The following is a 23,689-nucleotide window of genomic DNA, read 5'->3' as shown; positions in this document are numbered from 1 at the left end:
GTCGAAGAATTGGTGCTGGAGAAGACTCTTGAGAGTCCATTGGACTGCAAGGAGATCCACCCAGTCAATCTTGAAGGAAATAAACCCTTAAAAATCACTGGGAGGACTGATGCTGAAGCTGAAGCTCCAATCCTTTGGCCACCTGATGGGAAGAGCCGGCTCACTGGGAAAGACTGTGATGCTGGGAAAGATCGAAGGCGGGAGGAGAGGTGGGTGACAAAGGATGAGATGGGTGGATGGCATCACCGACTCAGTGGACATGAGTTTGAGCAAGCCCCGGGAGTTGGTGAAGGACAGGGAAGCCTGGTGTGCTGCAGTCCATGGGGTTGCAAAGAGCTGGCCACGACTGAGCGACTGAACACCAACAGAAGTGTGACAGTAGAGGGGAGCCAGGGCTGGTGTCTGAGAATCTGTGCCCACTGCTGCTTTTTAAACGGCTGGTTTATTAGTTTTGGATGTTCTGGGTCATTGCTGTGCGCAGGCATCGCACTGTGGTGACTTCTCTTGTTGCGGAGCACAGGCTCCCGGTGCTTAAATTTCAGCAGGTGTGGCTTGAGGGCCCAGGGGCACAGGCTGCAGTTGCTGTGGCACGCGGGCTCAGCTGCCCCTTGGCACGCGGGCTCAGCTGCCCCTCGGCACGCGGGCTCTTCCTGGACTAGGGATTGAATCCCTGTCCCCTGCGTTCGCAGGCAGACAGTTGTCTCCTAACCACTGGATGAGCAGGCAAGTCCCGCCTACTGCTTCTTTAGAAGAAAGAATTTGTACAGTTCTCTGAGATCTTGAGGACTGAGGTAACTGCAGTGTTACACGTGGAGCCTTGTAAACGGCTTCTGAATAAAACGTACGAGTGGGGATGGTGACTGAGGGCTGGTGGTGGGAGTGGATGACCAGCCTCTCCTGCTTTCTGCAGGGCTCCGGACCCTGTCGGTGCTCATCTAAGTACTGAGTGCAGGGGTGGGGGGGACGCTGAATGAATCAGTGGAAGGGTGACAGGACAGCCGATCAGATTGATGGGTGAGAGGATCAGTGAGCCGGGCTGAGCGACTGATGGGTGGGGGCGGGGCAGGGGGGCAGGTGTGGAGGAGGGGGAACCGCTGGATATCTTTCCTGCTCACTGCTTGTTCATCTCTTGTTTTCAGCTCTGGGCGGCAGAGGTGGAGATCAAAGACCTGCAGTCAGAGTTTGAGTTGGAGAAGATCGATTACTTGGCCACCATCCGGCGGCAGGAACGTGACTTTCTGCTCTTCCAGCAGCTTTTGGAGCAGGTGCAGCCCCTGATTCGCCGGGACTGTAACTATAGCAACCTGGAGAAGATAAGACGAGAGTCCTGCTGGGATGAAGACAGTGGTTTCTGGAAGATTCCCGAGCCCATCATCATAAAGACCAGCCTCCCAGTAGGTCAGGAGCTGTGCTGTCTCCCTCCCCTCCCCGCTGCCCACTTCCGTTGTCCCCTGCCCTTCTCCACAGTTTGCTCTCCCGCAGGCTGACGGGGGCCCCGCACCTCTCCCAGCTGGCTCTGGGGGCAGCAGACAGGTGGCCCTGGGTACCCAGAATGTCAGGGGCCTAAGAATCAGACACACGTGGGTTGGGATTTTGGCTCCAGCAGTCCCTGTGTCAGCTCTTGGGGCTCAGTGTTCTCATCTGTGAGATGAGGGTTAATAACAGCACCTTCCTTAAAGACCACTGGGTGGCTTAACGTCTTATGGCATGTAAAATCCTTGGAAACATGCCCGGCACATTTTAAATGCATGATGCATTTTCTTACCACGATCATTATTGTACTTCCTTCAGCCTGCAATAACCCTGTGAAGGGATAAAGATTTTCACCCCTGTTTTCCATATGAGGAATCTCAGAGAGCGTAAGTGACTCATCCAGAGTCACAATCACAGCAGTGAGTCGTAGGCCAGGGGCAGAAGCGAGCTGGGCAGCTGCCGGCCTTGCTCACCTTCTGCTTTTGCTGCTGATCTCCTGTGTGACCCTGTGATGATCACTGACCCTCTCTGGGCCTTGGTTGCCTGATCTTCACAGAGAAGGGGTTGGATGAGATACTCCTGGAAGCCACCGAGCCCTCACTGAGTCTCAGATTAGGCTCAGATTTGCAGTGGACCCTCTCCAGTGGCTCCGCCCGTCCAGGGAGCCGCGGGCTCCTGCGTCCGGCGGGGCTGCACCCATCTGCCCCCTGCTCAGGGAGTGCTCATCTGCTCAGGGAGTGCTCATCTAGGTCCTCCATCTCTGACGACCCTGGCGGGGACCAGCACAGCGGACAGGGAGCAGAAGTGGGGCGACGCACAGTTTGGAAGAAACTAGAGACAGAATTAAGGTTTTAAAGATGGGACCGGGGGACTCAAGATATCAGGGATCAGAAGCCCTGCTCCTTGGAGCCACCACTTTATTTAGCGTCTCGGCATGCAGAGAGGATCTGTGGTGCTATGATAAAATCAGCTTCCTGTGTCCCCCCGTCACGTGTCCCACGTTACTGATGACCTTGAACTGTTGTTGTCATTTTCTCGTGCAGCTGGAGGCCCTAAACACGCATAGGCCTTGGGGAAAGCATCTTGGTGTGTGCAGCAAACAATATTCTGAACTTGCGCTGACCTAGCATTCCAAGGTCCACACTGTTTTTCCTTGGCTTAGCAGGGCATGACGACCCCAACTCACCAAGCTGATGTACTTTTGTTTAGATTATACTTAACTGCTCTATCTTGCTTTCATTCTTCTCCTATGGCGTTTTGTTTCATGGCTTAGCCAGAGCAACAGGTGCCCTGTGTGGCGCCACCCCCAGTGAAACGTCAGCTGCCTCATTTCCTTGCAGGCTGCGGGCAGCGCTGGCGTCTCCCCATGCTCACCTGCAGTCTTGCCTGGAGGCAGGGGAATGGCTGCTTCGGCCTAAGCCCTCCTGATGTCTCTCAGAGCCATCCCCTCTCTAGGGGTAGGCAGTGTCATCCCCTGGCTCCAAGCCCGAGCCAGGCCTGAGCGCCCAGCCTCTCCTTCCAGGCAGCAGTGACCTCAGCTTCTGTTTTCTCATAGCAGTTTCAACAGGACAACAGAACAGACCAGCCCGCAAAACCTCTGCAGCGGACAACGGCGAACCAGGCGTGGTATGGTCTCTGGGAGAGCCAGTGGGGAGCGGGGAGCTTGGCCCCCAAGGCGTAGTGGGTCAGGGGAGCTGTAGGGACTGGACTGTGCTTCCAGGCGACCTGAGGATTAATCAGGGGTCTGAGTGGGGGCCCTTTCTGTGTCACTCTTTGCGTCTAGACCCCATAGCTCCTCTGGCCCTCATTCAAAGGCACTTTAGTGTGCTCAAAGGCCAGAAGAGGAGCAGGGGTTCAAGGCAGCCTACCCTGCTGGTGAAGGACAGAGGTTTCAGCAGCAAACCCAGAGACCAAATGGCTCATCCTGGTCTCCTGGGCCCCGGCTGGTACTCTTGGACAGAAAGCATCCTCAAACAGTCACTGTGATTCTAGAGCCACTTCACTTCATACTGCCTTTATTTTGTATTACAGCAAATACCCAGCCTTCAAACAGGTCAGCCAACTTTTCTCTAAAAGATCACACAGTAAATATCTTAGGGGTTGGGTGCTATGTGGTCTCTCACACAACTGATCAACTCTGCCAGAGAGCACAAAACCACCCCACACCTTATGTAAATGAATGAGCACAGCTGTGTTCCAGAGAAACAGTCTGTGGGACAGATTTGACCCATAGACTGTATAATTTGCTGATCCTCACCATGAACCATTACAGATATTTTGGAAAACCTACATGGAACTGAACTGAACTGAACATGGAATATACCTTTGCAGTCACGATAGGGTCACTCAGTGGTTGATGCATTCCAGGCAAGCATCTCCATCTGAGCAACTCAGGCTGGTCTGAGGCTCTGATTGGCTTCTTTTGATTCCCTAGTTCAGTTCAGTTGCTCAGTCGTGTCCGACTCTTTGCGACCCCATGAATCACAGCACGCCAGGCTTCCCTGTCCATCACCAACTCCCGGAGTTCACTCAAACTCATGTCCATCGAGCTGGTGATGCCATCCAGCCATCTCATTCTCTGTCGTCCCTGTATCTCATTCTCTGTTGTCCCTGTCTCCTCCCATCCCATCCCTCCCAGCATCAGTCTTTTCCAGTGAGTCAACTCATAGCATAAGGTGGCCAAAGTATTGGAGTTTCAGTTTTAGCATCATCCTTCCAATGAACACCCAGGATTGATATCCTCTAGAATGGACTGGTTGGATCTCCTTGCAGTCCAAGGGACTCCCTAACTTAGTTTTAAAAAAAGAAAACGGAAAGTTGTTCCTGAAAAAAGTCATTCTTAATCTGGGGTTGTGGATGGGTTATATTTGAATGCTTTAGTTCCAGGTGACAGATACCTATGCAAAGCAAACAGTCATAAGCAAAATAGGGATTTTCTCGGTCTATGTTAAGTGGACCAGTTTCAGGCATGGCTGGATCAAGGGGCCCACACAGTCCTGGTTCTGTGTGGTTTCTTCACCTCTTGGCTCTGCTTCACTTGGAGTCCTAGGTTTAGACGTAGGCAGGCCTTCTCTGTGTGGCAGGAAAGATGGCTGCTAGCAATTGGTAATCCAAGAGGAAGAGAGAGAAGGCTTTTTGGAGCGTCCTTAAACCAATGCTTGTGGAAAGATTCTGATTGGCTCTGCCTGGGCATGGGCCTACTCTTGGACCAATGACTGTGTCCAGAAGATGTCCTTCTGTGATTGGCCCAGTCTGGGCCACGTGTCCAGATGTGTAGCAAGTGGATAGGCAGGCGGCCGTGGTGGTGTTAGGGTGCCATGGATGCATAACCTACCACGACCGTGTCTAGTGGGTGAAGGCTAGTTCCCTGAAGGAAGAGATTCGGGCTGAAGGAAACAGACCCATGGCAGCAGTGAAAAGCACTAGGGCTTGTGACAAAAATGTTAGAGGACTCCAGTTCTAATGTTTGTAAATGTGCTCGTGAGCCGAGTACTGTGTTATATGAGCATGCTGTCCTGGGTGTAGGGGAATGTAGTATCTTCCTTGCCCCTGATGGGCCTGGTTTTGAGCACTGCAGGAGGAATAAGGCGCTTCCTGTCCCAAGGAAGGTGGGGCTGGGGAGGAGCGTGTATAGCCAAGACGGGACCCTCCTTGCTGCCCTGAGCTTCCAGGATCCCACCGCAGGAGTCGGGGTCTGGAGTGGAGGGTCCCGCAACGTGGGCAGTGAGGTTCAGGGCAGCCCGCCGCCCAGGCCGGCAGGGCCCGCGGAACGCCCCCGGGCCAGGGCACAAACCAGGGGTCCTGACCCGGAGGACTCGGACTCTCAGCAGGAAGAGGACCGCTACCGGCAGATGCTCAGCCGCAGCGACAGTGAAAGCGTAGCCAGCAACTACTTCCGGCCCAGGCGGGCCGGCCCGCTGCTCCGCGCCGACCCCGCGAAGAGCCTGGGTGAGCGCCGCCCGCCCCCAGCCCCTCCCCGAGCGCTCCGGCGTCACCAGGCCGGGCCAGGAGCCCCTTTCCCTCTCTGAGCCTGTTTCCTTCCATGTAAACGGAGGGGAGCTGCCTCCTCCCGTGATCGGTGAGACCAGGTGGGGAGTGCCTCCTGTCGCCTGTCCCCCGCCATTTCCCGGGGGGCATGGTGCCAAGTTGGATCCTCTGTCTTCCTAACACACAGCAGGCCCTAAGCATGTGGCCAGGCCCCAGCCTGGGCTTGCCCAGGACTCGGTCATTCCCTCACCAGCTTCCTCAGATGGCGACTCGTTCCCAAAGCAGGGCAATCAGGACCACAGAAGCAAAACACGCTTTTACAAGCAAGAGTCCAAAGCCACTTTGCTCTTAAAACTAAAACCAAAGACTCTGAGCTTCCAATCCAATACCAGTTAAAAAACAAAGCTCATATCTGTCCTGAGGTTATCTGAGAGACAGAGTGGGTGGAGGTGAGGAGTTAGCAGAGGGAAGCTGGACCGTGAAGAAACTCACATCAGATGAGTACCTGGCATCGTGCCCATGTTGCAGATGAAGAAACCGAGGCTCAAAGAGGAGAAGCAGCTCCCTAAGGTTACCATCCCACGAAGTGACAGGGTTTTGCAGCAGGCTTGTCTGGCTTGACACCCCAGGCTGCACAGTCTGAGGCTTGAAAATCCACGCTCCCAGCCCTTTGAGCAGAGATGGAGTGCTGGGCCCAAGGCCTCAGCCAGAGCAGCTTCTCAGAGCTTGGGGTCCCAGGGCCTCTGGCTGGGGTGGGGGGACCAGACTCTGTACCCCACACACAGTCTTTCCTCTCCACCCCTGGCATCCTGGCTAACAGCACGTCTCCCTTCTGTGCTTTTCCGCAGCACACCACAGCTCACCACCAGGCCTCAGCTCCCCGCTGGGCAGCGGCTCTGCCATCCCGCCCCCCCAGGCCCCCGAAATGCCCCAGCCTCGGCCCTTCCGCCTCGAGTCCCTCGACATTCCCTTCACCAAGGCTAAGCGTAAGAAAAGCAAAAGCAGCTTTGGCGGTGAGCCTCTGTGAACACACTGCCAGCTGCCGCCCTGCCCTTGGGCTCCCGTGAGACCGCCAGGCCCCCCACCCAGGGCAGCTCCAGCCAGGCCTCCTCCTGCCTGCCCCCCACAATGACCGGGGCACCCAAGAGGGATGGCACACTCCCCTCCCTGCTACCCAGAGAGCCCACTCTGCCCAGGGTGTGAGCCCCTCGGAGCCTGGACCATCCTTGGAGATACCCACTCTCCACACAATATCAGTGTTCCCTTCGGTCCGCCACCATGCCCACCAGTGCAGTTCCGTGCTTCCATGGGTTCAGAAACCTCAGCTCTGCCTCCAGGCCTTCATCAGCATCCCAACAGAGTGCCAGCGATCAAGCTCAACATCTTGGCAATGGAACGCTATTCCTCTGTCCAGTAGGCCCCACTTGGTGGGGAAAGCCCTTTGGGGTGGGCCCAAGGGTCCTGGAGCAGCTGTTCCCAGGCTGCCCACTCCCAGCTGGTCTGCGGCCCAGTGGAGACCATTCCACATTAAGCTGCCCTAATAAACTGCCTTTTACCGACCAACTGCCCTTCTCCGATCCTCGGACATCATCCCCGCGGCCCCTCCCTGGCCTCCATGGGGAAGCTCCTTCGGAGCAGGGGTTCTTCTATGTATGTATGTGTTTGTGTTTATTTTTGCCGTGGGTCTTCACTGCTGCACACAGGCTTTCTCTAGTTGGGGTGAGTGGAGGCTCCTCTTCGTTGCGATGCACAGGCTTCTTATTGTGACTTCTGTAGCAGAGCAGGGCTCTGGGCACATGGGCTTCAGTAGTTGTGGTTCATGGGCTTAGTGGCTCTGTGGCATGTGGCATCTTCCTGGACCAGGGATCTGACCAGTGTCCCCGACATTGGCAGTCCCATTCTTAACCACTGAGCCACCAGGGAAGCCTGGAGCAGGGGTTCTTAACAGCCTGCAGGCTCCAGGTCTCTGCAACTCCCTGCAATTTTGAGAATAAATGCAGCTTTTTCAGCAGAGAGCATATAAATGTGAACAGTTGTTAGATTCTCGAAGGATCTGTGACCCAGGAGAGCAGACTCCTTGTTTTGGAAAATAGGGGCCACGTTTGGCTGAGGTCCAAAGAAAACCCAGGTCTTGATGCCTTGAGGGGCTGTGTTGGAACCGTGCATGCTAACATCGCTAGAAATGAATCCAGGCCATCCCAGTTGCCTAAGACTGACCCATCCCCTTGCCCTTTGTATCCCAGGCCTCCTCTGTGGGAGGGGCCCACAGTCTGAGGGAAAAGGCTTTGGTGCTGTCCTGAGCCTCCTTTCATGCTGAGCATCTGTGAAATGGGGATAATACCAACCCCACAGGGTTACTTCAGTGAAGGTTAAATGAGATAGTGTGTAGAGTTCTTTGTGCAACCTCCAGGGGATCTTCCCAACCCAGGGGGGATCGAACCCAGGTCTCCTGCATTGCAGGCGGATTCTTTAACAGCTGAGCCACCAGGGAAGCCCAAGAATACTGAAGTGGGTAGCCTATCCCTTCTCCAACAGATCTTCCTGGCCCAGGAATTGAACCGGGGTCTCCTGCATTGCAGGTGGATTTTTTACCAACTGAGCTATCAGGGAAGCCCTCACAGGGTTACTGTGAAGGTTAAATGAGATAGTGTGTAGAGTTCCTGCTGCGTAGCAGGTGCTCTGTTAGTTCTCCAGTCCTCCCCTTCTGTATTTTGTATTAACTACTGTGGTATCTGTCCCAAGCTACTTGCCTGGGCCAAGGAGCTCATGTACTGGAGAAGTGAGGGTGGAAGGTGCTTAGGAAACCCAGAGATCAGCCTAAGGGGAGGAAGGCTGCAGTGCACCCTTTGAGCAAGAGGATGCAAAATCAGGTCTGTATGGGGAACAGAGTGCCCTTGTCAAGGAAGCAGCAGTGGGTGGGGCTACCACGAAGGATGGAGAAGATCCCTTAAGATGGGAATGTGGGGAGAGGGTTCCTGTAGAGGGGTCCTTGTGAACAAAAGGCAGGAGGTGGGAAGATCAGGGTATGTAAAAGGTGGGAGGAAACCTGTTCCATGGAAACCCTGAGCAGGGACGGAGAGGAGATAAGGCTGCCAAGATGAGTTTAGGTGCAGACCTGTGTGAAGAGCCTCTGGGTTCTGTGAGCTGTGGCCGACTGCTCAGTGACTGCCTACGCCATCGGGTCTGAGTGAGAAGTGGACTGATGTGGCATCGCGGGCTGAAGGGCAGGAGCGCTGGGCTGTGGGGCAGGAGTTGAGGGTGCAGTCAGTGGGGATGGAGAGCAGGATTGGCTGAGAAGCACAGAGGGAGGTTTTGACTTTTGCCCCCACATTCTTGGCTCAATGGACAAGTAGAATACGTAAAGAATGGCTACCTACTCTCTCCACAGTTACCTTCACCATTCACTCCAGGACTGAGGCTGAGCCCTAGAAAACAGTTGAGTCCTGGAGATGCTTGTGGTAGCTTTTACTTAGACCCATGGGGTCTGAGGAGAGCTGGTTGCCCTTTGTCAGTTTAGAAGGGGTGTGGTGCTAGCAGAACTGTGTGGAGGCGCAGCCTGGCTCTGCAAGAAGCGCTTTCGAAACCTGGCTAGTCCTCCCAAGAGCCCAGGCTGTCCCAAAGACACACAGAGATAAGGAGGGCCGGGCCTCCTCGTTTCTAGTGCCAGCCTAGGACAGAGGCCTAGAAACTAGAGAAACTGAAGTCGCTCAGTTGTGTGCGACTCTGTGATCCCGTGTACTGCAGCCCACCAGGCTCCTCTGTCCATGGGGATTCACCAGGAAAGGTTACTGGAGTGGGTTGCCATTTCCTTCTAGATCTTCCTGACCTAGGTTACAAACCTGGGTCTCCTGCATTGTAGGTGGATTCTTTACCGACGGAGTTACAAGGTAAGCCCCATAAAGTTTCCCTGAAAGTCGCTCAGTCGTGTCCAATTCTGCGACTTCATGGACTGCAGCCCGCCAGGTTCTTCTGTCCATGGAAGTCTCCAGGCAAGAATACTGGAGTGAGTTGCAATTTCCTTCTCCAGGGGATCTTCCCGACCTAGGGATCGAACCTCCTTATCTCTGTGTGTCTTTGGGACAGCCTGGGCTCTTGGGAGGACTAGCCGGGTCTCCCACACTGCAAGCAGACTCTACCCTCTGAGCCATCAGAAGCCTGGAAACCGGAGAAGCGCCCAGGTTACAGGGCTGGTACGAGCCTGGGCGCGTGCGCCCAGCTAGAGGTTCTGAGTGCTCGCCCAGTCCACACTGCCTTCGGCCTGGCTCATCAGGCCGGGTGGGCCGGGCCCGCGCCAAGGCCCTGCGTCCGTTAGCACTGGCAGAGATTCCGGCCCTCTTCCCCAAGCCCCCGCGCCCACGACCCGTCCCTGGCCTTTCTCCAACCACCTCCTCCCTGGAGACAGTGGAGGTGGGGCCTGGCTCCAGTCGAACCTGTCCCGGGCCAGCGAACCTCCGGCCCGGACCCTGACCCGAACGCCGCGGCCCAGACCAGGACCAATGGGATGAGGAGGCGGGAGCCGGCAACGGGCGGAACCCAAGGGCTCTCCGCCCTACTGATTGGCCGCGGCCGCAGAGCTGTCTCTCTACGATTGAGCCTTTTCCTCTCGGGGGGGGGCGGGACCGCGCGCCGCTTTCACCAATAGTGTGCCGAGAATCCGCCTCCCACAGGGACACTTCCGGCCGGGTTCCTCGCTCCTCTCCGTCCAAGCGGAGATCCCGGATGCCCGGCCCCGGCGTTCTCGAATCACTTCCGGGAGATACTCCAAGACAACGAGCCGCGATTGGGCGACCGTGAAAGGGGCACTTCCGGTGCCCAGGCGCCTGGTTTCTTTGGAGCAGGAAGATGGCGCCCCGCGCGGCCCTTGTGTGGTCCGGCTGGTGGCTGCTGCTGCTGCCTTTGCTTGGCCTGGCCGGCGCCAGCGGTCCCCGCACCTTGGTACTGCTGGACAACCTCAACCTCCGGGAGACGCATTCGCTTTTCTTCCGGAGCCTGAAGGGTGAGACTGGGGCCAGAGCGGGTGGCAAGGTCCCTGAGCCCCGAGACACCGACCCCTCTCCCTCCCACCCGAGCTGGCCTTCCAGGCCCGACCTGCCGCCAGGGGGCTGGTGGGGGGACGGGGGCAGGACGGTCGTGGCCTCTGCGGTGGTGGTTTTTCTTTGCCTCCTATCTGCCTCAGCTCCCTCGTTCTCTTTTTCCAGATCGCGGGTTTGTACTCACATTCAAGACCGCAGATGACCCCAGCCTGTCCCTCATTAAGTACGGGGAGTTTCTCTATGACAATCTCATCATCTTCTCCCCTTCGGTAGAAGGTAAGGGCTGCGAGTCGCCTCAGGACTCTGATTTATCAGTTTTCTTCAGGATCTTGGTCATGTCCTGGGATGGAATGGGTCGCCAGCCTTGGGAGTTGCTGCTCCCATAGAAGAGGAAAATGCTAACGCTTAGTTGGTACAGAATCTGCCTGCAATGCAGGAGACCCGGTTCGAGTCCTCGATCAGGAAGATCTGTTGGAGAAGGGATAGGCTACCCACTTCAGTATTCTTGGGCTTCCCTTATTGCTGAGCTGGTAAAGAATCCATCTGCAATGCAGGAGACCCGGGTTGGAAAGATCCCCTGGAGAAGGGAAAGGCTACCCACTCCAGTATTCTGGGCTGCAGAATTCCATGGACTATCATGGAGTCGCAAAGAGTCAGACACGACTGAGTGACTTTCATTTCACTTCATTTCACTCTGGGCTTAGGGGAGGATATGTCCTTACCAGAAGACAGAGCTGAGGACTGTGGGATCAAGTGTTGTTGCAGACCTTAGAACTCCTGGCTTTGCTACTTTGAGAAGCAGGTTTTCGCCGTTAAAGGGCCTGATAAGAAAGATGGACGTTCCTTCACCGGCGCCCCCCGCCACCTTAGGTTTGCCTGTGTGGAAAGAGAAAAAGGCCGTACCATAAGTATGATTTTCTGTAAAGGGGCATTGGTGGTAGTTGATCCTGAGAATTCAAATGGAGTCATAGTTAGGCTGAGAATAACCTTTAGTGATTACCTAGTGCAGACCCCTATTTGAGACTGGGTAGCAGCAGCAGCAGCAGATATATCCACGGAGAAGGCAATGGCAAGCCACTCCAGTACTCTTGCCTAGAAAATCCCGTGGACAGAGGAGCCTGGTAGGCTACAGTCCGTGGGGTCGCTACTAGTCGGACACGACTGAGCGACTTCACTTTCACACATTGGAAAAGGAAATGGCAACCCACTCCAGTGTTCTTGCCTGGAGAATCCCAGGGACAGCGGAGCCTGGTGGACTGCCGTCTATGGGGTCGCACAGAGTCGGACACGACTGAAGCGACTTAGCAGCAGCAGCAGCAGAAGACTAGTTGTTGAACCGAATGAACATCTTCACTAGATTTTTCAGTTGGCATTCCTGTGACATCTTACTATTTTAGGAGACAACTCAGCCTGCCACTGGACAATTCTGTTAAGATCATGTATTAAACTGAAATTTGTCTCCCACTTCCTGCTCTGTTTATTTGGGGCAAGGAGGAAAAGGGTTTCTGATACTCCTCAGGGCCTAAGAGAAGAGGCCTAATGCTTATTTTGCTTAGAGGCATAGCCTTCACATAATCAGATCCTGAGTTATTCAGTTGTTTCTTTTCCAGACTAAACATCCCCGGTTCCTTTGGCTGTTTCCCTTTTTGTTGTGCTTTTTCAGTGAGCATCCTAGTACATTCTCTTCTTTAGTGGCTTCAGTTTATCTTTTTCTCAGAGGACACAAGTTGTCCCTGTCCAGGGTAAGTCAGGACTGCCATCTCTCTGTTCAGCTTATGAAGCTTAGGAAGGCTGTCATTTCACTGGCATTGACATTCTTCTCTGTGGTTCATGTGAGATTGGGATCTGCCAAAGCCCTGATGTATTTTTCCCTAGGTTCCTATTACTTGGCGAGGTGCTCCCAACTCCCCTATAACATGTGCCTTTGGAATTGGCTTTTCGGAGGCAAGTTCAGTTGTGCGTTAAAATCTTCAAGTTGGCTAGGCAGGCGAATGATGCCTTTAGCGGGTTAAGTGGTGTTTGCTGGATCGCTGCTGTGTGGAGCTCTGAAAGCTGTACTGAACAGTGACAGAGCCCCCCCTTGAGGGCCTTCCCGCCTGTCTGTGAGGAAATGTAAGTGCGGACTTGAGGGGAGTGACCACACCACGGGTCAGGATGTCGCAAATGGAGTGGAGGGACTGTCTGAGTTGCGCTTCGAAGGGTCACTGAGAGGGAGGGAAGTGGTGGAGGTGGGCTGAGGACGCTGAGGCAGGCTGTTGTTAGGGGGAGAAATGGCAGAGCCTAAGATGCTGCTTCAGACATCGGAGTCATTTCCGCACCCACTTCATGATCTTTCCCACTTTCCCTGTTTGTGAGAGTAATGTTTGACTTGAAAGTGACCCGCTTTAAAAAAATACAAAACCCGGTTTAAAAGAAAGCTGGTAATGAAGCCATTGTCACCACTGAAAATGGAAAGCCAGTACTGTACCATCGTTTGCTTTCTGTGGAGGAAAGTACAGAGTGAACGCAGTGCTGTTAAGTTCTAGCTGATCCTTGACCTGCTGAAGGCTTTCGACCTGAGGCATCCTCTTAAAACAGGAGATGAGCTGGTTGAGAGAAGTGTTAAGGCCAGTATTGAACTGTGACCATTCTCTGATGGAGAAAGCAGGGAAAAGAAATGGAATAATGTCTCTGAGATTCAGTGTTATTTGAAGCCCTGCCTGGCATCTCTGTGGTCAACTTTTCTGCCTCTTGCATCGTGGGGACCATTCTTGTAGGAAACCGTCTTGTAGGATACCCCTAGGGAGAAGGCTAGCATGTTCTGGAGGTTGGGGGTGTTCAGGATAAGTCGTGTCCAGGATAAGGGCTCTGAGGGCCTTTCTGTGGTACTGTGACCACTAGGCCTCTTAGGTGTGAGGACACCGACCTGGCTGCCTCCTCCACGTATTGGTGGGTTCCTTGCTCTTCTGGGATCTGGAAGCACTGAAAGCACAGCAGTAATGGCTACAGGAGAATGCCCCATAGCATGTTCTCTGTACCTGGGAAACACTGGGTCCTTGTTTTATAGATGGGGAGACAGGCTCAGAAAGGTGAAGGGGTTGCCTGGATTTGTTGTTCTTCAGTCACTCAGTCGTGTCTGACTTTTTGTGACCCCATGGACTGCAGCACACCAGGACTCCCTGTCCATCACCAACTCCAGGAGTTTACTCAAACTTATGTCCATCGAGTCACTGATGCCATCTAACCATCATCCTCTGTCGTCCCCTTCTCCTCTGCCTTCAGTCTTTCCCAGCATCAGGGCCTTTTCCAGTGAGTCAGCACTTCACATCAGGTAGCCAAAGTATTGGAACTTCAGTTTCAGCATCAGTCCTTCCAGTGAATATTCAGGATTGATTTAAGATCGACTAGTTTGATCTCCTTGCAGTCCAAGGGACTCTCAAGAGTCTTCTCCAACACCACAGTTCAAAAGCATCAATTCTTCAGCACCCAGCCTTCTTAATGGTCCAACTCTCACATCTGTACGTGACTAATGGAAAAACCATACCCTTGACTAGACGAACCTTTGTTGACAAAGTAATGTCTCTGCTTTTTAACATGCTGTCTAGGTTTGTCGTACTTTTTCTTCTAAGGAGAAAGCGTCTTTTAATTGCAGGGCTGCAGTCAACATCTGCAGTGATTTTGGAGCCCAGAAAAATAAATTCTGTCACTGTTTCCACTGTTTCCCCATCTGTTTGCCATGAAGTGACGGGACCGGATGCCATGATCAGGAGTTTTTTGAATGTTGAGTTTTAAGCCAGCTTTTTCACTCTCCTTTTTTACTTTCTCTTTAGTTCCTCTTCGCATTCTGCCATAACGGTAATGTCATCTGCATATCTGAGGTTACTGATATTTCTCCCAGCAGTCTTGATTCCAGCTTGTGCTTCATCCAGCCCAACATTTCTCATGATGTTCTCTGCGTAGAAGTTAAATAAGCAGAGTGACAATATACAGCCTTGACGTAGTCCTTTCCTGATTTGGAACCAGTCTGTTGTTCCATGTCCGGATCTCACTTTTGCTTCTTAACCTGCATACCGATTTCTCAGGAGGCAGGTAAGGTGGTCTCTTATTCCCATCTTTTTCAGAATTTTCCACAGTTTGTGGTGATCCACACAGTCTTAGGCTTTAGTGTAGTCTATGAAACAAAGGTAGATGTTTTTCTGGAATTTGCTTTTCCTGTTATCCAACAAATATTGGCAATTTGATCCCTGGTTCCTCTGCCTTTTCTTAATCCCGCTCGAACATTTGGAAGGTCTCAGTTTGCGTACTCTTGAAGCCTGGCTTGGAGAATTTTGAGCATTACCTTGCTAGTGTGTGAGATGAGTGCAATTGTGCAGTAGTTTGAGCATTCTTTGGCATTGCCTTTCTTTGGGATTGGAATGAAAACTGACCTCCAGTCCTGTGGCCACTGCTAGAGTATTCCAAATTTGCTGGCATATTGAGTTCAGCACTTTAACAGCATCATCTTTTAGGATTTGAAATAACTCAGCTGGAATTCTATCACCTCCCCTAGCTTTGTTGGTAGTAATGGTTTTTAAGACCCACTTGACTTTGGACTCCAGGATGTCTGGCTCTAGGTGAGTGGTCACACCATCATGGTTATCTGAGTCATGAAGATCTTTTTTGTATAGTACTGCCGTGTATTTTTGCGACCTCTTTTTAACATCTTCTGCTTCTGCCATATTGTTTCTGTCCTTTATTGTGCCCATCTTTACATGAAACGTTCCCTTGGTGTCTCTTAATTTTCTTGAAGAGATCTCTAGTCTCCATTCTATTGTTTCCTCTATTTCTTTGCATTGTTCACATAAGAAGGCTTTCTTTTCTCTCCTTGCTGTTCTTTGGAACTCTGCATTCAACGGGGTATATCTTTCCTTTTCTCCTTGGACTTGACTTCTCTTCTTTCTCAGCTGTTTGTAAGGCCTCCTTAGACAACCATTTTACCTGTTTGTATTTCTTTTTCTTGGGGGTAGTTTTGATCACTGCCCCCTGTACAGTGTTATGAACCTCCATCCATAGTTCTTCAGGCACTCTATTAGATCTGATCCCTTGAATCTATTTGTCACTTCCACTGTATAAGTGTAAGGGATTTGATTTAGGTCGTATCTGAATGGTGTAGTGGTTTTCCCTACTTTCTTCAATTTAGGGCTGAATTTTGCAATAAGTAGTTTATGATCTCAGCTTCCGGTCTTGTTTTTGCTCACTGTGTAGAGCTTCTCCAACTTCGGCTGCAAAAAATATAAATTAGTCTGATTTCGGTATTGACCATCTGGTGATGTCCATGTGTAGAGTTGTCTTTTATGTTGTTGGAAGAGGGTATTTGCTATGACTACTGCATTCTTTTGGGAAAACTCTGTTAGCCTTTTCCCTGCTTCATTTTGTACGCCACGGCCAAACTTGCCTGTTACTCCAGGTATCTCTTGACTTTCTACTTTTGCATTTCAGTCCCCTATGATGAAAAGGACATCATATTTTGGTTTTAGTTCTAGAAGGTCTTGTAGGTCTTCACAGAACTGTTTAGCTTCTTTGACATTAGTGGTCGGGGCATAGACTTGGATTACCGTGATATTGAATGGTGCCTTGGAAACGAACAGAGATCATTCTTTCGTTCTTGAGATTGCATCCAAGTACTGCATTTCAGACTCTTGTTGACTGTGAGGGCTGCTCCATTTCTTCTAAGGGATTCTTGCCCACAGTAGTAGGTATAATGGTCATCTGAGTTAAATTCGCCTATTCCTGTCCACTTTAGTTCACTGATTCCTAGAATGTCGATGTTCCTTCTTGTCATCTCTTGTTTGACCACTTCCAGTTTACCTTGATTCATGGACCTGACATTCCAGTTCCTGTGCAGTATTGCTCTTTACAGCGTCACACTCTCCTTTCACCACTGGACACACCCACAGCTGGGTGGTGTTTCCACTTTTGCTCAGCCTCTTCACTCCTTCGGAGCTATTTTCCCAGTCTTCTCCAGCGGCATGTGGGGCTCCTCCTGACCTGGGTAGCTCATCTTTCAGTGTCATACCTTTTTGCCTTTTCATACTGTTCACTGGGTTTTCGAGGCTTGATGCCTGGAGTTAAGCCCAGGTATCTCAGTTTCATTCATACGGATGTGAGAGTTGGACCATAAAGAAAGCTGAAGACTGAAGAATTGATGCTTTTGATTTGTGGTGTTGAAGAAGACTCTTGAGAGTCCCTTGGACTGCAAGGAGATCCAACCAGTCCATCCTAAAGGAGATAAGTCCTGAATATTCATTGTAAGGACTGATGTTGAAGCTGAAACTCCAGTACTTTGGCTACTTAATGCAAAGAGCTGATATGCTGGAAAAGAGAAAAGACCCTGATGTTGGGAAATATTGAAGAAGGGGATGACAGAGGATGAGATGGTTAGACAGCATCACCAACTTAAGGGACATGGATTTGAGCAAACTCCGGGAGATAGTGGAGGACACAGGAGCCTGGCGTGCTGCAGTCCATGGGGTTGCAAAGAGTTGGACATGACTTAGTGACTAAACAACAATAACTCATCAGTTTCCTGGTCTGTCACTGTGCTGGAGCTTCAGCAGCAAGCTTCCTGACACTTTGGGCTGGAAGATTGTGTGTTGTGGGCACTGTCTTGGTCAGTGCAGCGTCCTGAGCCCCTACCCACCAGGTCCCAGCAGCCTCCTTCCCCTGGTGACGAGAAACATCTGCGGGTATTGCCTTGAGAGGTGGAATCGCCTTGCTGGGAACCCCTGTGCTGGACCACGGAGCTGTTTTACATTGTCTAAGGATTTGCCTGGCCTCTCTGGAGGAGGCTGGATGGATGGCTCGGTGTGGGGTAAGGACTTGAGTGCCCCCTATCCCTGACTAAGATGTTCTGTCGATTGGTAAGGTACTGTGCTTTTCTTTCTCCTGAAAATCACCGCTCAGAAAAGAGGGCTGTTCTCATGTTCACGTCGTTACAGACTTATATTGTGAAGTCATTTCTAACTGCCCAGTGGATGTAATGGACAGACTTCTGTGTCCAGTCGGGGTGAACGGCACCTCCAGCCTTCCAGTTGCTCGGGCCAGAAATCTTGGCGCTGTCCTTAGTGCCTCCCTCCCTTATCAGGCTTGGCCCTCAGCATGGGGGCATAGGGCTGCCCTGCTTCCTCCCCCTCCTTCCCCGCCTCCTGCCAGCCACGCCCTCCACTGCTGGGGTCCAGACGCCACCCTTCACTGCCTGGGTGATTGCAGTGGTCTCCTGTCACCCTGCGTCCATCCTCACCCCTGTTCCTGATTCCCCTCATAGCCACCAGAACCATCCTTTAAAGATTCAAGGAGATTATTTTGGTCTCCTGCTCAAAGCCCTCGGGGGCTCCCGCTGTGGCCACTGTCACAGAGCCCACAGAAGCGGCAGTGACCGGCTTGCTCCGCTGCGCCTCTCCCCTTTGCTCTCTAGCCGAGCCACACTGGGCTCCTCCCTGGTGGCGTGTCGCCCGTTTCGGGGACCTTGTGCCTGCCGTTCTCTGTGCCCGGGATGCTTGCGCCCCCAGATGCATCGCTCAGGCTCGCATTTTCTCAAAACCAGCGTCGCCCCTGACCAGCACACACGTGCAGCAGCCCCTTGTCCCAGCTTCTCTTCTTGGTGCGCAGGAAGTAATTTTCATGTAACGAAACGGGGAGTTACTGAGCACTCCAGCCACTGCTCTCTGTGGAACGTCAGGGGCGCCCTCTGGGCTTCCCTGGGGGCTCAGATGGTAAGAATCCGCCTGCAGTGTGGGAGACCTAGGTTTTGTCCCTGGGTGGGGAAGGTCCCCTGGAGGAGGGCCTGGCCACCCACCCCAGTATCGGCCTGCAGAATGCCCACGGACAGAGGAGCCTGGCGGGCTGCAGAGCCTGGGGCGCAGAGTCTGACACGGCCGAGCGGCTCAGCACCTGAGCCTGCTGCGGCCCCGCACAGTGCCGGCTCTGGGCGCTTACGGCCGTCGCCCGACCCACCAACCAGGAAAGGCTGTGGTCTTACAGGTGCTGACTTTACAACAGTGTGTGAAGTGGTCCTGTTGTGACTGTGCTGGATCTAAACCCGTAGGATTAACAGGGGGGATACTTCTCATGTCGGGCAGAGGACTACCCGTGTCACGGGAAAGCAGCATCCTGAGATTCAGGAGTGCTCCTTCTCAGACGGGCGCACTGGAGGTGAGGTTGATGGACTCTAGAGAACTGCCAGGGGCCCCAGGAGTGGCTCAAGTGAAGACAAAGGTACTGATGGAAAGCTGCAGGTGATAAGCTGCAAGTTGTTTCATGAAACGGGAGTGAAAAAAGTGGCATTTCTAGATGAATAGTTCATGTGTGACTTGAAATGTGTATGACTGACTTGACAGCTGGAATTGGTAGGTGTTTGAGTGGACATGAGTTTGAGTGAACTCCGGGAGTTGGTGATGGATAGGGAGGCCTGGCGTGCTGTGATTCATGGGGTCGCGGAGAGTCGGACATGACTGAGCGACTGAACTGAACTGAACTGAGTGTTTCATTTGTGCTTCTAAAGGTTCATGGATTTGAGCCGTTATTCTTGGCTCTTCACACTGAGGAACTGGGAACATCGTCCTTTCGGGACATGCATGGTAGAGGCCCCTCTTGCTTTGGGCCCCCAGAGGGTTCTGTTCTGTAATTGGTTGTGCCTGGTGTCTGGTGTGACTCAGCTGGTTAAGAACCCACATGCCAGTGTTCGATCCCTGGGTCGGGAAGACCCCCTGGAGGAAGGCATGGCAACCCACTCCAGTATTCCTGCCTGGAGAATCCCATGGACAGGGTAGCCTGGCGGGCGGGTCAGCCTCCCCATCCAGATGTCAGCGGAGGAGTGAGAGGAGCCCTCTGGGTCCTGAGCGTGCTCTTCTTTCAGATTTTGGAGGCAATATCAACGTGGAGACCATCAGCACCTTTATTGACGGTGGAGGCAGTGTCCTGGTAGCTGCCAGCTCAGACATCGGTGAGTCTGACCTGGGAGGTTGTGGTGCTTCCCACCGTTTCTCCAGGGAGCTGAGAGCTGCCAAATGGGCATTCGTGGTGGGGAGGTGGGGGGAGCCCTGCCAGGGAGGGCACTGCGGTGCCCTTCAGTCCCTCCTGCGCTTCCCGTGACCGGAGCCAGGGAGGTGAGAAGCGGGTCCTGTTTAAGAGCTGGGACCTTTGTTTTGCTTTTTCCTTTTGTTTCTTTTGTTTTTTGGCGGCTCTTACAAAAAGAAGGCAAGAGGGAAGATTTAACAGGTTTTTCTTTCCTATTTTGGACATCTTCTAAGATACTTAGAAGCAGGGAGAGGGGAGTAGGAGCCCTAACCCCATGTACTTAACCACCAGCTGCAGCAGTGAGCACCCCCTGGCCTCTCTTGTTTCCCTTCTTCCAGTGTGGGTGCGTTTTTAAAACCATGTTGGGTGGGGTCTTGGTTGCGTGTTGATGAAGAGAGAAACCTTGTAAGTCCAGGCTCATCCAGATGAAGTTTGCTCGAGGTAATTACTTTGCTTCAAAGCAAGTTTTTGTGCAGAACCAAGATCACTGTGTACTTGCGGAGAGAGGGGGTCAGGTGGTGGTGGTTTATCAGTCTGACTCCCGCAGGCAGAACACCATGCTGTTGCCCAGGGGTTGTGGGGGCTGCACCCGGCTTCCTGAGGCCGCAGGGCCCGGGGTGACTGGTAGAGTGAGTCGCGAGGATGCTGGCGGGAGGGACACTGCTCGGCCCAGGGCCCCGGCTTCAGGGCTCAGTCAGGCGTCTCCTGGGTCTGTGCAGGTGACCCTCTCCGAGAGCTGGGCAGTGAGTGTGGGATTGAGTTCGATGAGGAGAAAACAGCTGTCATCGACCATCACAACTATGATATCTCAGACCTTGGCCAGGTAACCAGCTCAGCCTCGAAACCAGGAAGGGGTTGGGAGGGGCCCCCCGGCTGGGGGACCTTCTCCTGATCCGATTTCCCTCTGCTCGGGCAGCACACGCTCATCGTGGCCGACACGGAGAACCTGCTGAAGGCCCCCACCATTGTTGGGAAATCATCTCTGAATCCTATCCTCTTTCGGGGTGTTGGGTGAGTGAGCAGGAGAGGCCGGCAGAAGCCTGGGGAAAGAAGGGGTCACTTTTGCTGGGAGGCTTTCCTTCCCCTGGGGCACGTGGGTGAGATTAAATGTGATGCTGAGTCAGTTTCCGTTGTCACAGCAAGAGGAGGGCTCGGGGTTTGGTTTTTAGGAAGTGTGCTGAATTCCTGTGAAGAAGCAGCTCCTGGGGGACCCCGGTCCTTTGGGCTCGTTCTTGGGGGTCAGAGTTGGGCGATTCTCCTTTCCTTTTTCAGGATGGTGGCCGACCCTGACAATCCTTTGGTGCTGGACATCCTGACGGGCTCTTCTACCTCTTACTCCTTCTTCCCGGATAAACCCATCACCCAGGTGAGGGCCTTTGCAGCCACAAGGCCTCTGGCTCCTGGGCCTGGGGCAGCACTTTTTATCCGAAAGTGAGCAGCAAGCAGGAGAGCCCCCTTGGCGGCAGCAATGGGATGAGAAATGGGTGGGCGGGGGCAACGGCACCAGCAGGGTGGGTCTCAGCCCTCCTGGCTGACCCTCGTGTTGCTACCAGTACCCGCACGCCGTGGGGAAGAACACCCTTCTCATCGCGGGGCTGCAGGCCCGGAACAATGCCCGGGTCATCTTCAGCGGCTCCCTTGACTTCTTCAGCGACGCCTTCTTCAACTCGGCGGTGCAGAAGGCCACTCCTGGCTCCCAGAGGTAGACATGGGGGCCTGGGGGTGCTTAGGGGTGGGTCTGTGCAGACCTGGAGAAAGGAGCCTTTTAGCTAAAAGTGGAGGCTGAGTATCTTCAGGTGCTTTTCTGAAGACTGTCACTTTATTGCTGCTGTCAGCAGTGTAGACTTTTCATAGCAGTAATGACTTACCTGGAGACGTTTTGGTGGTGGTGGTGGTGGTGTAGTCACTAAGTCGTGTCTGACTATGCGACTTTGTGGACTGCAGCAACCAGGCTTCCCTGCCCTTCACTATCTCCCGGAGTTTGTTCATACCCCTGTCACTGATCTTGTAGGTGACGCCCAGAGCAGCCTGTCACGCCTGTCACCCTTTCCTGTGCTCCCCTCAAGCAGGATCCCTAGACGCGTGTGGCCTCCAGGCAGGGCCTGGCTGGGTGTGGTCTGTCTGGTGCCTGGTTTACCAGGCACTGCTGGAGGGAAGTTGGTCCCCGGCTGCAGCCTCCCCGTCTCCCCTTCTGCAGGTATTCCCAGACTGGCAACTATGAGCTGGCTGTGGCCCTCTCCCGCTGGGTGTTCAAGGAGGAGGGGGTCCTCCGGGTGGGGCCCGTGTCCCATCATCGGGTTGGTGAGACAGCGCCACCCAACGCCTATACCGTCACTGACCTAGTGGTAAGAGCTTGGTGCTGCAGGGCCCCCGGGTTTGGGCCAAGTTGTTTCTGCTCAAAAGCACTCAACATTTCCGTGCTGGGTCTGAAGCACCTAAATGAGGCTGAATAAGTTCATCTTCACCCTAAGAAGTCAGCTCAGGTGCAGAGAGCCTGGCATATAAACTCATAGTAACAGATGGCCTTCTGTGGAGGAGGTGTGCTTTTGCTGTGGGAATGCAGAGCGGGGAGGGGCTTTGCTGGTTTAGTCCGGTGGGAGTGGAATTCACTTTGAGTGGGGTCTGGAGAATCAAGTCAGGAAAGGCTCGCGTGGCGACTGTGGAAGCAGGGCCGCTCAGGCGTGCCAGTGCGTTCAGGGAGAGTACTGTTCGGTGCAGGCTCCCAGGCACAGGTCAGAGGGCTGGGCTGGCTGGGTGCGTCCTCCACTGTGGGGTGGGGGGGCGCTGCCCGAGCTTTCAGATTGCCTGCGGGACCCCTGCCCGAGTCATGGTGGGGATTGAGTGCAGCTGAAGGTGAGGCTGTCCTGCCAGTCACTGACCACCGGGCTTACCCCAGCTGCTTGTCTCAGGAGTACAGCATCATCATTGAACAGCTCTCAGATGGCAAGTGGGTCCCCTTTGATGGCGATGACATTCAACTGGAGTTTGTCCGCATCGATCCTTTTGTGAGGACTTTCTTGAAGAGGAAAGGTAAGTGGAGCTCTTGTGAGACGCAGCTCTGGAAGCCCATCCATGCCTCGGTCTGGCTCTCAGGCAGCTCACCAGTGGCCCGGGAAGCCCCTCCTGGCTGTATGTCTTGGCTCTTCCCCAGGTGGCAAATACAGCGTCCAGTTCAAGTTGCCTGACGTGTACGGTGTGTTCCAGTTCAAAGTGGATTATAACCGGCTAGGCTACACGCATCTATACTCCTCCACTCAGGTAAGCCCCCTTCTCTCCCCGCCCCCCGCCCCCCGCCCCGCCCTCTGCGCGGCCAGGACCCGGCACCGCTGCCATTCGCAGGTGTCCGTGCGGCCGCTGCAGCACACGCAGTACGAGCGCTTCATCCCCTCGGCCTACCCCTACTACGCCAGCGCCTTCTCCATGATGCTCGGGCTCTTCATCTTCAGCGTCGTCTTCCTGCACATGAAGGAGAAGGAGAAATCCGACTGAGGGGCTGGCGCTCTGCACTGCTGCGAACAGAGGCGGAGGGTTTTCATAGGATTGGTTTCCTTCCGCCTTTACGGTGGTTTTAGATTTTTTAAAGCCACGGACCATGGTACAGCTTTACCTCAGTGGGAGATGGAACATTGAGTACCAAGGGGTGGAGGGTTAGGGAATAATTTGTTTTTCCACCTTGAACGCTAAGTGTATTTTTTCATATGTGACGTCAACTCTCATTTCTAAAATAAAGACAAACATGGCCCTCATATTTCATCTGGCCCGTTGTACTTTGCTGAAGGGGGTGCTGCTGAGAAATGACGGGTACAAAGTAGTAAGTGGCCCTTTTCGGTTTTGCCGAGTCTGGGAAGGACACAGCTGCTCAATGTCAAGGGGAGTAAAGTAAGGCTAATAAAGGCCGGTGGGGATGTCACGGAGATGGGAAGCTAGGGTGACAGCACTTGGCTTTAAATAGAATTATAGAACTGCTTGCTTGAAAAGAACCTTACAGCATATTCACCTCGCTTTAGGCACTAGTTGTGTTCCTAAAAAGCACGTTGTCTCCACTATGATTGTCTTTATAGTGTGAGGAGTACTCTTAAAAGCCAAGTATTCAGTTTGAGGCACTTACATATTTTGCAGTTGTCAATATGCATTTAATTCGTCACAGTTCGTGTAAGAAATGC

General features: G+C 53.3%; 2 protein-coding genes and 1 long non-coding RNA gene across 5 annotated transcripts in view; 2 read left to right on the top strand and 1 right to left on the bottom strand.

Moving 5' to 3' along the window:
• The window catches only part of KIF17 (kinesin family member 17), a 50,797-nt gene extending 43,774 nt beyond the window's left edge, over window positions 1-7,023 (top strand). Inside the window, exons 13-16 of one of the 3 annotated variants that reach the window (XM_055397178.2) lie at window positions 1,140-1,398; window positions 3,032-3,099; window positions 5,301-5,421; window positions 6,309-7,023. In XM_055397178.2, coding sequence (XP_055253153.2) covers window positions 1,140-1,398; window positions 3,032-3,099; window positions 5,301-5,421; window positions 6,309-6,487 — 627 coding nt within the window. In that variant the 3' untranslated portion in view covers window positions 6,488-7,023. Of the gene's footprint in view, window positions 1-1,139; window positions 1,399-3,028; window positions 3,100-5,300; window positions 5,422-6,308 lie in introns of all 3 variants that reach the window. The other 2 variants (XM_055397176.2, XM_088843228.1) reach the window with 2 other exon arrangements.
• Window positions 7,024-7,154: 131 nt separating this feature from the next.
• Window positions 7,155-10,020, bottom strand: LOC129537619 (uncharacterized). Its single transcript, XR_008682062.2, has 3 exons — window positions 9,300-10,020; window positions 8,576-8,698; window positions 7,155-7,436 (listed from the first exon to the last, which is right to left on the bottom strand). It is a non-coding gene; the product is annotated as an uncharacterized LOC129537619 (long non-coding RNA).
• A 240-nt stretch (window positions 10,021-10,260) lies between these two features.
• Window positions 10,261-23,274, top strand: DDOST (dolichyl-diphosphooligosaccharide--protein glycosyltransferase non-catalytic subunit). Its single transcript, XM_055397180.2, has 11 exons — window positions 10,261-10,456; window positions 10,659-10,769; window positions 19,366-19,452; window positions 20,246-20,349; window positions 20,443-20,537; window positions 20,799-20,892; window positions 21,080-21,228; window positions 21,724-21,871; window positions 22,436-22,556; window positions 22,678-22,784; window positions 22,866-23,274. The coding sequence occupies exons 1-11, from the start codon at window positions 10,303-10,305 to the stop codon at window positions 23,013-23,015; spliced, it is 1,320 nt and encodes a 439-aa protein (XP_055253155.2). The 5' UTR covers window positions 10,261-10,302; the 3' UTR covers window positions 23,016-23,274.
• Window positions 23,275-23,689: the final 415 nt, after the last annotated feature.

Source organism: Moschus berezovskii, chromosome 2, assembly GCF_049115385.1.
Source record: "Moschus berezovskii isolate FMDL1 chromosome 2, NW_MosBer_1.0, whole genome shotgun sequence".
NCBI lineage: Eukaryota > Metazoa > Chordata > Mammalia > Artiodactyla > Moschidae > Moschus > Moschus berezovskii.
The sequence above is the reverse complement of the archived record's forward strand: the minus strand, read 5'-3'. Positions and strand labels throughout refer to the sequence as shown.